Source organism: Perognathus longimembris, chromosome 2, assembly GCF_023159225.1.
Source record: "Perognathus longimembris pacificus isolate PPM17 chromosome 2, ASM2315922v1, whole genome shotgun sequence".
Lineage (NCBI taxonomy): Eukaryota > Metazoa > Chordata > Mammalia > Rodentia > Heteromyidae > Perognathus > Perognathus longimembris.
The window spans coordinates 44,533,565-44,550,030 of NC_063162.1; the positions used below are offsets into that span (position 1 = coordinate 44,533,565).

The 16,466-nt window shown below is 47.6% G+C and overlaps 1 protein-coding gene across 1 annotated transcript in view; it reads left to right on the forward strand.

Moving 5' to 3' along the window:
- The window catches only part of Hkdc1 (hexokinase domain containing 1), a 45,248-nt gene that overhangs the window by 7,578 nt on the left and 21,204 nt on the right, over positions 1–16,466 (forward strand). Inside the window, exons 3-9 of the mRNA XM_048338913.1 lie at positions 5,194–5,342; positions 5,505–5,624; positions 9,641–9,736; positions 10,721–10,820; positions 12,749–12,932; positions 14,037–14,192; positions 15,536–15,769. Of these exons, the coding sequence (XP_048194870.1) occupies positions 5,194–5,342; positions 5,505–5,624; positions 9,641–9,736; positions 10,721–10,820; positions 12,749–12,932; positions 14,037–14,192; positions 15,536–15,769 (1,039 nt within the window). The remainder of the gene's footprint in view (positions 1–5,193; positions 5,343–5,504; positions 5,625–9,640; positions 9,737–10,720; positions 10,821–12,748; positions 12,933–14,036; positions 14,193–15,535; positions 15,770–16,466) is intronic.

Below are 16,466 nucleotides of genomic sequence, written 5' to 3' on the forward strand. Positions count from 1 at the left end.
GAATCGAACCAAGAGCCTCACGTGTAGGAGGCAAGCACTCTTGCCACTAGGCCATATTCCCAGCCCCCAGCCCAGGCAATTCTTAAGTGTATGTTTTCCTACCCTCTAGAGACTCTGATAGCCTATTGTCACAAATGCCATGGGTTAATGCAACACAAATTTATCCTTATCGTTCTGGGATCAGAAATTTGAAACAGATTTCACTACAGTAAAAAGCAAGGTGTCTATGAGTCTGTGTTCCTTTCGGAGTTTCTAATGGGACTCTGTGTCTAGTTTCCCAGCTTCTAGAAGCACCCATAGTCCTTTGCTTATGTTCTGTTCCATCCTCAAAGGTAGTAGTTGTAGCTCTCCAAATCTCTGCTCATCCTGCCACTCTCTCTCTTTCCCACATTAGGCCCACTGATACAGCCCAGGATACTCTCCAACCTCGAGGTCAACTGATGAATTGTTTTGGGTCTAGCTACAGCACGCAGCCTTCATTCCCCTTTGCCAGGCATCTTTTCATAGGGTCCAGGATTAGGACCTAGACATCTGTGGAGGATGGGAACATCATTTTGCCCACTACAGGCTAGAACTTTCTAGAGGACATCTATGAGTTCTCCATTCTTGGCCTCTGGGCAGAGCTGTAGGAAGAGGAGAGGTGGCATTTATTGCGCACCTACTGTGGTCATGAGATGCTAAGGACTCACTGTTCTATGCATTCCTCATTGAGCACTGTGGGGTAAACTACAGGGCAGATGGGAGTCTTGAGCAAGGAAATACCCCAATTTTAGGGTTCAGAGCCTTGGATCTTCTGAAAGAGCTGGGACCAAAGCTTAGGACATCTGAAGGGACTCGGATTGGACTAGCTGAGTTTGGGGCACCTCTGGTGGCAGTGCTTGGGTCATGGAAGCTTGGCTGTGTTGGTTAAGGGGCCCCTAGGACACTGTGAGGGGAAAGGCCTTGCTTCCTCACTGGCAGGAGGTAGCTTGGAGTGTGTCCCCTGGAAGGTGAGAGCATCCTGATTCACGTCTCAGTTGTGTGTCTGACAGTACCAAAGGAGTGCATCAGGGGACTGTGATCCTTCACAGGTCATCCAGGGCCATTCTGGCGAAGTGTGTGAGTCATGGGGTGGGAGTGGGGTGGTGGGGAACTAAGTCCTCCTGGCCTGCGGAGCTATAGCCTCTCCTCCAGATACACCCAGGGCGTGGCTCAGAAGCAAGGGGAAGTGGCCTTGGAGGGTCTCGAGACTGCAGGATGCTTCAGAAGGGTTTGCAGTGAGATAGGCCAAGTTCTAGAATCTTCTTCCTCCTCAGCTAGGATATATGCCCTCCTTCCCTCCTCCCCTTCTCCCCTCCTCCCCTTCTCCCCTCCTCCCCTCCTCCCCTCCCTCCCCCTCCCCCTCTCTTGCTTTCTTTCTTGGGCTTTCTTTCTTTTCTTGGGCTTGAACTCAGGGCTTGGGTACTGGGTACTGTTCCTGAGCCTTTTCTGCTCAAGGTTAGTGCTCTATCACTTGAGCCACAACTCTGTTTCCAGGTTTTTGATGGCTAATTGGAGATAAGAGTCTTATGGACTTACCTGCCCAGGCTGGTTTCAAACCTCAATCCTTAGATCTCAGCCTCCTGAATAGCTAAGATTATAGGTATAAACAATCAGTGCCTCCTTTCTTTAGGACACAGCTCCAGGCATTCTGTTCTAGTTTGGTCCCCATTGAGGAGTCCCTAGTGAACAGATGATCTTGGTAAATCCCAGGACTACTGTGCTCCTGTCCCCATCGGTTAAAGAGCAAGGTCAGCATGTCCCACCAACTTGAAAGGTCATTAATCTAGGGTCCAAGGTTTCTTTCACCATCCTTGAAGGCTCCTGTCTTATGCTCTGCTGAAATGAACAAGTACCAGACAGATTAAGCAGAAAACACTGGCAATGTTATTAATATGCAAGTGGGTCCCGTGGTTGTTGTTTCCATACTCTGCACAGGAAGAGGAAAGGAGGGGCCATTGGCAGTTTCCACTTCTCCCTTCACCTGACCCCATTTGAGCCTTTCTGGGGTACCAGCTTTCACCAGGGAGCCACACAGACTGTCCTGGTCTCTCTCTCTCTCTCTCTCTCTCTCTCTCTCTCTCTCTCTCTCTCTCTCTCTCTCTTTTGGCCAGTCCTGGGCCTTGGACTCAGGGCCTGAGCCCTGTCCCTGGCTTCTTCCCACTCAAGGCTAGCACTCTGCCACTTGAGCCACAGCGCCGCTTCTGGCTGTTTTCTGTATATGTGGTGCTGGGGAATCGAACCCAGGGCCTCGTGTATCCGAGGCAGGCACTCTTGCCACTAGGCCATATCCCCAGCCCCTCTCTCTTTTTTAAATAAAGAAGTTGTGTCTTCCTCAGCCAGTCACACAGCAAGTGCCTGGGCAGCATCCAGCCCAAGATTATGACAGTAATGGAGATTACAGTTCTTTGGCCCTACCCCAGGCTGGCTGACTTCTTGGCCTCTGTCACTATTCCTTGGTAGGTTTTGGGTGAGACTTAGAGTCTCGAGGAAGTCATCCCGGGCCACCTAAGGAGCCCAGGGGTTTGCACCAGGACGGAGCATGATTCCGATTCACATGGGCCATTCCCAGACATGGCTCCCCAGGCCTCTCTCTCTCTGCCCACTGAATCTCCAGGAACCTGAGCATTGAGTCACAGCATATCTTGGTGGGAAGCTGTACCAGGGAAGAGGAAAACAGAAACACAGTCTTGGCAGTGGATCAGTGGATCAGGAGAAGGGACCCCCCCTCTCCAGCTTCTGAGGATCATCAGCAGTAGACAGATACATGGTCAACTGAAACCTTTCCTATTGGAGAGGTGTTTTCATAATAATGGCTATGAAGATCCTGCAGGCCTTTGGTAACCCTTGTCCTCTTCATGTGCCTCCACAGAGGCTTCCCTCCCCCAGGACATAGTCAGTCCTTCCTCCCAGGACAGAGTCACCTCCTGAGAGGGATTACCCCACCTGGTTTCCTTGTGATGAGGCATCTGGAGTTACAGATAAGAATGTGAGTGGAGGAGGAAGGAATTCTCTGCTGTTCCACTTTCTATTGGAACAGCCCAGTAACCTTCTGTGGTTAAAGTTGAACTCTCCCTTGGCTGGTTGCCAGAGGTATTTCCCCCAAATCTCAACCAGATCTTGGCTTTCCCATTCCTTAAAAATCACTCTCACCTGTGGAATAAAGCCCAAGCTCCTTAGGGTTGGTGGCTTTCTAAAGCCCTCAGGGATTTACCCTGACCACCTGTCAGCTCTATTGCTGCCATAGCCCTGTAGGCTGTCTCATCCCTCTGCTCCCCAGCTCCTGTCCTTGGATGCTGGCTGTCCTGTGCTCCCACTCAGCTCTATCTCACCTTCTTGGGGAGCCTCCCTATGCTTCCCATCAGCAGAGCAGTATTCTAGAAGAATCCTACTAGATGAGAATGGCTACTTTCTTCCCCTGTCCTTCTGACAAAATCCCCAGCCTACCCTGCAGTCCTTCACATTTGCCTCCCTTGCCCTGGCCGCATGACATGGCACAGGGTAGATATGCAGGCTCATACTCCAAGGCAAGGGTGACAAGGCCTCTTCCAAGTACGTGATTAGGGCTAATAAGAAGTGAGTAGGATTCCTTCTCCTCCTCCCAAATGGATCCCCAGAATGGTCCTCTTAGGGCTGACCTGGGAAGGTCATTCCAGTGTCTCCCCAGAAACAGAAGATGGATCTATAAATGAGGATTCTGCTCACCAGCTATCTGGGAACACGTTTAGAAGTGGGGACTCAGGCCTCTCCACCGAGCCTCAGTCTGCATGCCACCCAGGTGGCCGTGGGTGACACGCGTGAGAGTGAAGGCAGCCCTCTGCTGGGCAAGTTACATCTTCACCTCTAATTCTTTGATTGCTGGAACAGAGAAACACACCGGAGCCTAGTCAAGGAAAGTTTGTCATGTTAGGATGTGGGGACAAAGAAGGAAACATAGGATCTGGTGGGAAACTGAGGACAAGCACTGTAGTGCATTTAGGCCTGCAGTGTTTTCCTCCCAGGATCCTACAGCAGCAGCCTTGGGTTCCAGATTTGGAGTTTTCAGTGATCCCTTCCCTTCTTTTGTGTTGGATGTCATGTTTCCCAGGAGTGGCTCTGAATGGCCACTGGCCCTTTACATCCAGTTAGTGTGGCTGCTACTACACAGTATGAAACATGGCCAGTTGGGTCTAGGTTTGTGGGCATGGAATCAACTACAGGCACAGAAAATTCTGCGCAAAGATTTGTGGTATCAAGTGATACACACCTGAATCCCCATCCCATAGCTGTGGTAACAGTAAAGGATTGGCAGGAATACTGCTTTAGTTACTATCAGGGAGGGTCACCTCTCAACATGCCCACATGGGTCATTTCCACGTGTGTGTGTGTGTGTGTGTGTGTGTGTGTGTGTGCGCGCGCGTGCCTGTTCTGGACCTTGAACTCAGGGCCTGGGCACTGTCCCCCAGCTTTTTTCCTCAAGGCTAGTCCTCTACCACTTGAGCCACAGCTCTACTTCTTTGGTAGTCAACTGGAGATGTCTCATGACTTTTTCCCAGGCTGGTTTCTTTAGATCTCTAGATCTCAGCCTCCAGAGTAGCTACAATTACAGGGTGAGCCACTGGCACATAGCTCTACCTTTTGTTATAGTGTCTTTCATGATCAATGCTGGGATGCATTGTTTTCTCCTTTTAGAGTGACTCTGGTCTAAAATAAAATTAAGCATCCTTGGCCATGATTTTGTCTCTGTTGTCCCCACCCTCTTCATGGAGTGTTTTCCTCTGCCTGTCAGATGGAGGCTTGATGAGACTTTTCTCTTTGCGATACATCCCTGTGTCTTCTCTTCTGCTCCTTTATCTTGAGTTTTACTCATGGCAGGTGTATCAGCTCTCTCCCTACTTACAGTGTGCTAGCACAGGCTGAGACCACCTGCAGGAAGTGGGCTGGTGTGTGCTCATTTCCTACAGCCTGACTGAATGGGACAGGCTGGGGCTGTGGAGAAGACTTGGGCATAGGCCCCATCTCTGGCTCTGCCCCCTATTGCATGGCAATACTAGCTGGTCTTCAAACCTCAGCAAGTGGACAGGATCCCAGCCAGAGGGGGTGTGGGTGAGAGGGAGACTTCGATATTAAATGGAATTTATGACATGTCCTCTTGAAATGCATGCTCTCACATGGACTGCTTTGATTTCTTCATAGAAAATGGAGAGTTCCTTTCTCTGGATCTTGGAGGATCCAAGTTTCGAGTCTTGAAAGTGCAAGTCTCAGAAGAGGGGAAACGAAACGTCCAGATGGAGAGTCAGTTCTACCCAATGCCCAATGAAATCGCTCGGGGGAATGGCGTGGAGGTATTGGCAGGCAAGGGGAGGCCTTGGAATCAGTCAGGAGAAACAGAGCCTTAGTCCAGGAGCCTTTCTTTCTTTCTTTCTTTCTTTCTTTCTTTCTTTCTTTCTTTCTTTCTTTCTTTCTTTCTTTATTCATTTGTTCAATAAGTGCTTTCTCTTCTGCAGCTGTTTGATTATGTAGCTGACTGCCTGGCGGATTTTATGAAGAACAAAGAATTGAAGCATAAGAAGCTGCCCCTGGGCTTTACCTTCTCCTTTCCCTGCAAGCAGACAAAGCTGGAGGAGGTAAGATGGCAACCGCAGGGGCATTTTGATTTGCCTTCTTTCTGCTTTGGGTTCACAATTAGATGACATATGAGGCAGAGAACTAGTTAGCATCATAACCTTCCTGGGCACCAGTGGCTCACACCTATAGTCCTAGTTACTCAGGAGACTGAGATCTGAGGATTGAAGTTTGAACCCAGCCCAGGCAGGGAAGTCTGTAAGACTCTTACCTCCAATGAACCAGCAAAATCCCCCCAAAATCCAGCTCCATTCTGGAAGCAAAGCTGTGGCTCAAGTGTGATAGAGCACCAGCCTTGAGCAAAAAAGCTAAGCAATAGTGAAAGGCTCTGAGTTCAGTCCTTACAACTAACACAAAACAAAACAAATCCCCACTGTAGCTTTGATTCTGTACTTCACATGATCCCAGCATGAGAGAATAGAATGGTTTTCAGTGATTCTCAAACCTTGATATGTACCAGAATCCTCTGGAGGGCTTGGGAAACAGATCCTGGGCCCTACAGAATGGTGGTCTGCAGCCAGAACCCAAATTTGCCCTTCTAACCATATCAGAAGATACAGTGCTGACAGTCTGAGGATCATAGTTAGGATGCTGACATAGCTGCTGGAATGAGAAACTTCAGGTATCTCCTGCATCTCCCTCTGAAGCCCTTGGGATGAGGACTGGGTCGTGAGCAGATACCAAATTGGGAGGGGGGGGGAAGAGTGTACAGTCTCAGCCATGTTGCTGGCGGGGCAGGAATTCAGCCCTGTGTGTCTCTGTTTTTCAGTTTGTGAACAGGGAAAGCCTATCCCAGTCCTCTGTGGAACATCTATGAAAATAGATAACAGGCCATGTAAAATGACTTTCTGGCTGGGTGTGGTGGCTCAAACCTGTAATCCTAGGTACTTGGGAGACAGAAATCTGGGGATCATTATTTAAATCAAAACTGGGCATACAGTTGAGACCCAAATTCAAAAAAATAACGAATGAAAAAGGGACTGCGTGGTTAAGTGGTAGAGCACCTGCTTAAGGAGTATAAGACTTGGAGTTTGAACTCTAGTACTGCAAAAAAGAAAGAAGGAAAGAAAGAGAGAGAGAAAGAAAGAAAGAGAGAGAGAAAGAAAGAAGAGAGAGAAAGAAAGAAAGAAAGAAAGAGAGAAAGAAAGAAAGAAAGGAAGGAAGAACGGAAGAAAGAAAGAAAGAAAGAAAGAAAGAAAGAAAGAAAGAGAAAGAAAGAAAAGATGGGAGAGGGCAGCCTTCTGGGACCAGAAGTTTATTGTCAAGAGTCAGGTCTCTTCTCCAGAAAATGGAAGCAAGAGATTTACAAGAGTCAGGTCTCTTACTCTGTTTGTTTTGCTGGCCCTTGGAGGTTGAACTCGGGTTGGGCTCTGACCTTGATCTACTTTTGGCTCAAGGCTAGCCCTCTACCACTTGAGCCACAGCACCACTTCCTGCCTTTTTTCTGAGTAGTTTTTTTTGAGGTAAGAGTCTCACAGGGACTTTCCTGCCAGGCTGCCAGCCTCAATCCTCAGATCTCAGCCTCCTGAGTAGCTAAGATTACAAGCAAGAACCACTGGCACCAGGCTAAGTCTCTTGCTCTCATAAAGAAAGTGTGTTGCTTTAGCCAGTGAAAGCAGAAGTTAGAGAGCTGCCACATGGTGGCGCTGTGGTGTTCTTGTTCTCCCTCAACATGGGGCCAGTGAGCATTTAGAGACCTGAGATCTAACAGTGTTGGAATCTAATAGTGTTGCACCCTCTATTCACTCTGTGACAAGTATGGCCATTTCCTGATCTCTACCTCTATTTCATTATCAATAAGCTGAAGGGATTGGAAAAGGTGTGGTTGGGGAATTCATGAGCTTGAGCTTAGTTGCTCTTGACTTGAGTGATTCTATTAACCTTGAAGTTAATACACCATTTGTAAAGAAATACACTATTTGTAAAGAAATAATTGATAATGCAACTTGAGAACCATGGTTTTCCAAGATAAAAATTAAGTTCTTGAGGGAGTCCTACAGGCAAGAGGCATGTATTAGTTTTGTTTTGAATATCTGTAAAAAATACGGTTTATAATTCCTCGCTATCGTATGTCAGATGTTTTCCTTTTTTTTTTTTTTTTTTTTGGCCAGTCCTGGGGCTTGGACTCAGGGCCTGAGCACTGTCCCTGGCTTCTTTTTGCTCAAGGCTAGCACGCTGCCATTTTTGCATATGTGTTGCTGGGGAATTGAACCCAGGGCCTCATGTATACGAGACAAGCACTCTTGCCACTAGGCCATATCCCCAGCCCAATGTCAGATGTTTTCATTGGAGCCTGTGTATGAGAGAGGCAATCTTCCTCACCCTGTACAAATGTAGCATTTCCACTGTACAAATGAGGAAATAGAGGTGCCAAGGCCCCATTGGTTCAAATGTTCTGACTCTTGGCCAATTACTTTATTACTATATATGATGCTTCAATCTACTTAGATGAGAGGAATAAAGATGTTGAGATTAGAAAATGCCTCTGCAGCAACACTGAGTCTATTCAAAGTAGCCAAGATATGTAAATCAACCTGAATGCCCATAAGCAGATAGCTGGGTAAAATGTGGTACATGTGCTCAATGGAATACTTTTTTTTTTTTTTGGCCAGTCCTGGGCCTTGGACTCCGGGCCTGAGCACTGTCCCTGGCTTCTTCCCGCTCAAGGCTAGCACTCTGCCGCTTGAGCCACAGCGCCGCTTCTGGCCGTTTTCTGTATATGTGGTGCTGGGGAATCGAACCTAGGGCCTCGTGTATCCGAGGCAGGCACTCTTGCCACTAGGCTATATCCCCAGCCCTCAATGGAATACTTTTTAGCCACAAAAAGAGGTAATGTTGTCATTTGTGGCTATGGGTGGACCCTGAGGTCATTGTGTTAAGTGAAATAAGCCAGGCAGGCACAGAGCTGACTCATTTTTGGAATCTAGAAAAGCTGAGCTCATAGAAGCAAAAGATAGAATATCGATTACCAGAAGCTGAGAAGGGGAAGGAGGAGGATGATAGGGAGTGGATGAAAAATTAGTTCCTTGCATAGAGGGGTGGCTATAGGTAATAAAACTGTATTATTTTAAAATAACTAAGAGAAGTTTTTTGAATAGTCTCACCTTAAAGGAATAACAAATTTGAAGTAGCTATACCAATGATCCTTTTTTTTTTTTTTTTTTCTTTTTTTCTCCTAGTACTGGGTCTGAATTCAGGGCTTCTCATTTGCTCTACACCTGAGCTATACCCCAGATCTTTTGTTTTTATTTGATCTCTGAGATGAGGTCTCGCCTAATTTGTTTGGTCTGACCTCACATTTGCAATGCTACCTCTGTCTCCCAACTAGCTAAGATTACAGGCATGGGTCATTGTACCTAGTTTAGTTACCTGATTTGGTTATTCCACATTGTATACATGTACTGAAACATCACACTATATCCCATACCTATATACAATTATTATGTGTCATTTAAAAACACAATGAGGGCTGGGAATATGGCCTAGTGGCAAGAGTGCTTGCCTCCTACACATGAAGCTCTCGGTTCGATTCCCCAGCACCACATATATGGAAAACGGCCAGAAGGGGCGCTGTGGCTCAGATGGCAGAGTGCTAGCCTTGAGCGGGAAGAAGCCAGGGATGGTGCTCAGGCCCTGAGTCCAAGGCCCAGGACTGGCCAAAAAAAAAGAAAAACAAACAAAAAAACCACAATGAACTCTCACATGAGGAAGCTAGATCTATTATACACTGGGACATGGTAAATTATACAGGACTCTAGGCATTCACACACAGTGAGACCAAAAGAGGATACACCTAGGAGAGTAACACAAAGGCACAATGCCTATGAGCATCTGATCCTATAAAATAATAGTAATATTTATTGAAATGAACTCCAGGAACTGGGGAAAAGAACACGATGACAAAGAATCAGAGTGCTTTGGTTAGAGAGGAGAAGCCCATGGGTTTTCTCTGTATGACATTTCCGCTCTGTGTTCCATCAGTCAACTCTTTCACTTGGGCTCTGAACTCTTTTCCCAGGGTGTTCTGCTTTCCTGGACTAAGAAGTTCAAGGCCCGGGGAGTTCAGGACACTGACGTGGTGAGCCGCCTGACTAGTGCCATGAAAAAGCACAAGGTGAGTGATTCATTTTGGCACAGGGTCTCTCCCAGTCCCAGCTTCTTTCTCTTGGGGGTCTTGTACTGCGCCTGCCTGGAAGGAGAATCAGAGAAGGATTTGGGGGTGGGATGGGGTCTCATGTAGGGCAGGAGGGGGCAGTTTAGGTAAGGGCAGCCATCAGTCTTCAGTTGTGGGGCTGGAAAGACAGCAGCCCCAATCCCTTGCCACAGCACCTCAGGGGGGTTGTCCTGACATGTGTGGTCCTCCCACCCCTCTCTCTTTTTTTGGTTAGTGATGGGGCTTGAACTCAAGGCCTAGGCACTGTCTCTGAGCTCTTTTGCTCAAGGCCAGCACTCTACCACTTTGAGCCACTGCTCCACTTCCGGTTTTCTGGTGGTTAACTGGAGATAAAAGTCTCAGGGACTTTCCTGCCCAGGCTGGCTTTGCACCACAATCCTCAGATCTCAGCCTCCTGAACAGCTAGGATTATCAACCTGAGCCACCAATACCCAGCTGATCATTATTTTTAGTCTTACCCTCTATTCCATTTTCAATTCTCTGCTCATTGGATGTCTTTACTTGTTGAACATATTTTATAATTTGTATAATCGCAAAAGCAACACTTGCTCCTTACTGAGGAAATTGTTCATTACCCCCAAGAGCTGGGGGTGGAACCCAGGGCCTCTGAAATGCTGGGCAAGCTCTCCACAACCAAGCTGTGCTGCAGCCAATGAGGCAGATTTTGAAATGTAGCTTTCCTAATAGTCTGTCCCCCAATTCCCCTCACATACAGCCCATCTTCCTTGATGCAGAAGTTTAGGGTCCCATCTTGGGCTTCCCCAGACCCTGACAAAGGCCTGTTTCTTCTAGCCTGCCTAAGCAGACAACATCTAATGATGTCTCAGCCAGTGCCTCAGTTGCTTTTGCCTCCTCTGTGGGGAGGGGCGAGGGGAGCCCATCTCCTTTCAAGCTCTGATGCCCTCTGTGCCTTGTGTTCATCAGGACCTGGACGTGGACATATTGGCCCTGGTTAATGACACTGTGGGGACCATGATGACATGTGCCTATGATGATCCCTACTGCGAGGTCGGTGTCATCATTGGTAAGTGGCTGGGCTTGTGCTCTGGAGGTGAGCAGGGGATGCCAGTCTGTTTTGACACACTCTGAGTAAGTGGGAAGGGCATTGATGCTGTCTATGTAAGGAGAAACAGCTCAGAGAGATAGGAAGTTCATTCATTCATTCATTCATTCATTCATCTTCTAGGAGTGTCAGTAGCATGTTGAGCCTTGTGCTGGGTATAGAACAACCCTGTGTGCTCCTGGCATGCACAGTTTGGAGGAGGGGAGAAGGCCAAAAAGACCTAAGCTAAGAAACCCATGTGGTGGGGGTCGGTGTGGTAATGTGGCAGGGAGAGAAGAGCAGAGGGCCACTGCAAGGGGACATCTGGCCAAGGACCTCAGTGACAAGGACAGAGAGCAGGTCAGAAATGGAAGGGAGAGTCCCTGGCAGAGAGGAAACCTCTGGTTCCTGAGCCAGGAATGGCTGGGGTATCCAAGGTACCCCGAAAGGCTGATGTTGTCTGAACCAGGTCAGTGAAGACTGAGTGGTGGGAGATTCAGGGCAGAGAGCCTGATGTGCTGGGCACATTGTGGAGGGTATGGGACACAGCAAGGCCACCAGGAGATAGGCAGGGAGGCTCTGGTGGACGATGGGTGAGGAAGTGGGTGAGTGGGAATGCCTTAAAGAAATACAACTCACTTCTGTCAGGCATCAGTGGCTCATGCCTGTAATCCCAGCTACTCAGGAGGCTGAGATCTGAGGATCGAGGTTCAAAGCCAGCCTGGGCAGGAAAGTCTGTGAAACTCTTATGTTCAATGAACCACCAGAAAATTGGAAGTGGTGCTGTGGCTCAAAATGATAGATAAATAACAATGTTATTTATTTATACTCAAGTGTTTGAGGCATTTATTTGGATCAATTTTTTTGTACCTGAATGTTGCTTTATTGGGTAATAATCTCCATCAAAGATAACATGTAGCTTATGATAGGAAAAATTTATGGCCAGTGATGAGTAATGATTGTGTGTGTGTGTGTGTGTGTGTGTGTGTGTGTGTGTGTGTGTGTGTGTGTGTACCAGTCCTGGGACTTAAACTCAGGGCCTGAGCACTCTCTAAGCTTCTTATGCTCAAGGCTAGTGATCTACTACTTGAGTTATAGTTCTACTTCATTGTTTTTTGGTAGATTAGTTGAGATAAGAATCTTACAATCTCACAGACTTTCCTGGCTTCAAACTGTAATGCTCAGATCTCAGTCTCTTGAGGAACTAGGCATGAGTTGCTGGTGCTCAGGTAATGATGTTTTTAATATCAAACAGAGAGGAATACAAATAGCTTCAACTAAGGATTAACAATTACTTGAAGGATGGGAGCTGGTGGCTCACACCTGTAGTCTTAGCTACTCAAGAGGCTAAGATCTGAGGATCGTAGTTCAAAGGCAGCCTGGGAAGGAAAGTCTATGAGAGTCTTCTCTCCAAAAAACTACTCAAAAAAAAATCTGGAAGTGGCACTGTGGCTCAAGTGGTAGAGTGCTAGCCTTCAGCAAAAGCAGCTCAGGAACGGTACCCAGGCCCCGCGTTCAAGCTCCAGGGCTGGCAAAAAAAAAAAAAAATCATTCTAGGTTGGTGAGTGTTTGTTTTATGTATTTACAAGGTTAGCTTAACTCCTCCTTCTCCTCTTCGTGTAAGTGGACAGGGACAGTTCTCATACATATTAATCGGGACCTCCCTCCCAATCAACTGCATTCACAGTAGCAAACCACTAACAATACCCTGAGAAGTATGTATACACAGGAAAAGTCAGTTCCTTTCTTATGACCCTGTCTTGCCAAAGCTACTTTCCTCTGCCAGAACCAGCCCCCAGGGTGGGGTGTGAGTGAACAGCACTTTGTGTGTGATCCTAGGAGGATGCCCAAGTCAAGTTTCCTTTGTTTTGCCCAGCCTCCCTTTCCTCTTTGCCCATCCATTCTCTCAGGCACTGGCACCAACGCCTGCTACATGGAGGACATGAGTCACATTGACCTGGTGGAAGGCGACGAGGGAAGGATGTGTATCAACACGGAGTGGGGGGCCTTTGGGGATGACGGGGCCCTGGAGGACATCCGCACTGAGTTTGACAGGGAGCTGGACCTTGGCTCACTCAACCCTGGGAAGCAACTGTGAGTCCCTCTTGCTGCAATCCTGGCATTGGCACTGGGTTCACTCGGGTCCTCTTTGTTCCTGGAAGAAGACTCTGCCATGAGGAGCCATTGGTCACAGGGAGTTTGTAAGGCAAGGCTTGTATTGATAGGGGAGCAAAGGAAATGGAGAGCTGTCCTCTAGGTCCTCACTCTAATTCAGTCCATATTCTTGAATATGTATGTGTATTTAAGGCATTAGAGATAAGGCTGGAAACCAAATGGCACGGCTCTGCCTTCTTGGAGCTGGTGAGTGATTGGCCACAGAGGAGACCAGAGTGGCAAGAAGGCAGCTTGCTGTTACTATAATAAATGCCTGAGAGGATCCGCAGAGGTTTATCCTAGCTCATAGTTCGTGTTCCATTGGTTCTGTTGCTCTGGGTCAGTGGTGAGCCATGGCAGAAGATATGCTGGAGGAAGCCTGATTACCTCATAGCTGGGCTCAAAAGAGACAGAGTAAGAAGAAAGGGATGAAGTCCCAATATCCCCTCAAAAGAGGTTGGAGGCATGGCTCAGGCAGTGGGGCACCAGCCAATGTGCAAAAGCATCAGATATCAAGTTCAAGTCTCAGTCTTGGATTAAAAAAAAGAAGAAGAAAGAGAAAGAAAGAAAAAAGGAAAGAACCAATATCTCCTTGAAGGACATTACCTTTGAGGGTCCAACCCATAGCAGCATCTTTGGTCTCTTGAGCAGAAGCTCCATGTAGGAGCAGGAAGCACATGTGTCTGTGACTTGACCTGCCAAGCCATAGCTGACATAGAGGCCTGTGGCACTGAAGTTCCTGGTGCCCATGGCTGAGGGGACTGAGATAAAGATTTGGAGCTCAGTGCTCCTAAAGTAGGAAGGAATCTTAGCCCTCTTCCTGATCTAGATGAAGACAGTACAGTGCAGCAAGGTGGTCTTCTTCTCTCAAGGTCATCCCTGAGCCTTGACTGCACTGGAGACTCACAGTCCCTAGAGCTCCCGCCCTGTACATGTCCTTGACCTTGACCTTGTCCTTGTCCTTGTCCAAGACTCCTGGACTTTGGGAGGTGATGCTTTGTAGCCAAAAGCATTGCTTCCACTGATGTGCTCACTGAATTGCAGGTTTGAGAAGATGATCAGTGGCCTATACCTGGGGGAACTCGTCAGGCTCATCTTGCTGAAGATGGCCAAGGCTGGTCTACTGTTTGGCGGTGAGAAATCCTCTGCTCTCCACACGAAGGGCAAGATCGAAACACAGCACGTGGCAGCCATGGAGAAGTAAGCCACTGGCCATATCCCCAGCTGCCTCACCTCTGCCGAGGACTGGGGCAGTGAGTGGCAAGGGTAGGGTGCTCATACATGGCCCTCCTTCACAGCAGGCTTCAGGCCTGGGCACATGTTTGGGTGGGTTAGCAATTTGTTCTGTGACTCAGATCCCACGTTATGGATGTCTTTATCAGCCATCAGAGGGCCATCTTTTCTCCATGTCTTGCTTCCTTCTTCCTCCCTTGCAATGTTTTTTAGGATGTTGGATCCATCTGAGAATCTGATTCAATTTACAGACGCATTATCTCTCAAATGCAAATTTATGTGTGGTTTTACTATAATGTTAGGGCATTCTGGAAGTCTGTAAAGCCTGTATGTGAGATTCAAGCAAAGAACTCAGTGTGTGTGTGTGTGTGTGTGTGTGTGTGTGTGTGTGTGTGTGGTGTGTGTGTGTTGTGCACATGCACCAATACTGGAGCTTAAACTAAAGGCCTCATGTTCTCATTTAGCTTTATTGCTCAAGGATGGTGCTCTACCACTTGAGCCACACCCCTCTTACAATTGGAGATAGTCCCTCAGATTTGTCTGCTTAGATTGGCTTCAAACTGTGATTCTCAGACCTCAGCCTCCTGAGCAGTTAGGATTCCAGGTGTGAGCCACCAAGTGCCTAGCAAGCTCTGGACCCTTGATACAGAAAGAGCCCTTTCTTACCTGCTCCCAGGAAGGCTGGCTTTGGACCCAGTGATCTGAGCTCCACATTGGGATCCCTGCAGTGGAAAGCTGGCTGGTAAAGGGGGGCAGCCCAGTCAACTTGGCGCCTTGCTCCTCATGCTAACAAGCCCTGACATTGTTCTGCTTTTTCTAATCAGTGTAGAGTTTGAGCTCAGGCTGAGTCTGACCCTGCAACAGAGTTTCTGCGAATGACAGCATGGCACAGAGTGATTGAAAGTGTAGATTCTACAGCCTAATTTCCTGAGTTCAAAGCTTGGTTCTAGAACTTACTGTGTGACAAGGAACAGGTTACTTGCCTTCTCTGTGCCTCACATCTCTCATAGGTACACTGTCATAGTGTCATGTTGTAATGACAGTACTCCTCCCAGGACTCTGGAGAGAATTAGATGAGTTAATAGATGTAAAATCCTTAGACAAGAACCTGGCATATAATGATTGCCTGGTAAATAGAAGCCACTTTAGTTAATACTGATATTCTTCTTCTTCTTAGTAGTAGTAGTAGCAGTATTGTGAGCCAGCCTATTTATTTGCACAGTCCTGAGAGACAGGAGAAGGTCTGGCTCCTCCAGGATGAAGCCCCTAGTCTGGCAAAGTATGATCTCCTCATCCTGTTTCCTGGCTAGGTATAAAGAAGGCCTTGCTAATACGAGGGAGATTTTGGCGGATTTGGGGCTGGAGCCCTCTGAGGCTGATTGCATTGCTGTCCAGCACGTCTGCACCATCGTCTCTTTCCGCTCTGCTAATCTCTGTGCGGCGGCCCTGGCAGCCATCCTGACACGTCTCCGGGAGAACAAGAAGCTGCCAAGACTCAGGACCACCGTGGGCATGGATGGCACCGTCTACAAGATACACCCTCAGTGAGTGCCACCTCCTAGCCAACGCCACAATCCTGAGAGCTGAGCCTGGTTTGAGCTCTGGCCTGTGCTGCTGATTTGAGTAGCTGGAACTAAATCTTAAATTATTCTGGGATTGCAAGAGAAACAATATTATACAGAGCATTTTCATCTAATTGGTTAGGTTGCTTGGGGGAAACACTTGAAAATTTTTTGTAAAAGTCAGGTAATGAGTACATTTCTTCTTGGACAATGTCACCCCTTCCCTTGCTCTCTCCTAGTTGGAAAACACTCTTAAAAGAAATATTTTGCTAAAGCCATTGCCTAAGCTGGGCAATGGTGGCTTATGCCTGTTATCCTAGCTACTCAGGAGGCTGAGATCTGAGAACCACAGATGGAAGCCAGCTCAAGCAGGAAAGTGTAAGACTCTTATTTCCAGTAAACTACTCAGAAAAAGCCAAAAGTGGCACTGTGGATCAAGTGGTAGAGTGGTAGCCTTGAGCTTGACAGAGCCCAGGCTCAGGGTTCAAGCCCCAGTACAAGCAAAAAAGAAAAAAAAGAGAGAAAAACCAACATTGCCTAACTAGGAAGGCCATCCATCTGTCCATCCATCGCCCACTCATCCAGCCATTCATTTATCTTGGTATACATCCATGCATGTATGTATCCATTCATCCATTCAGTCTATCCATCCACCCATCCATCCATGCATGCATGCACC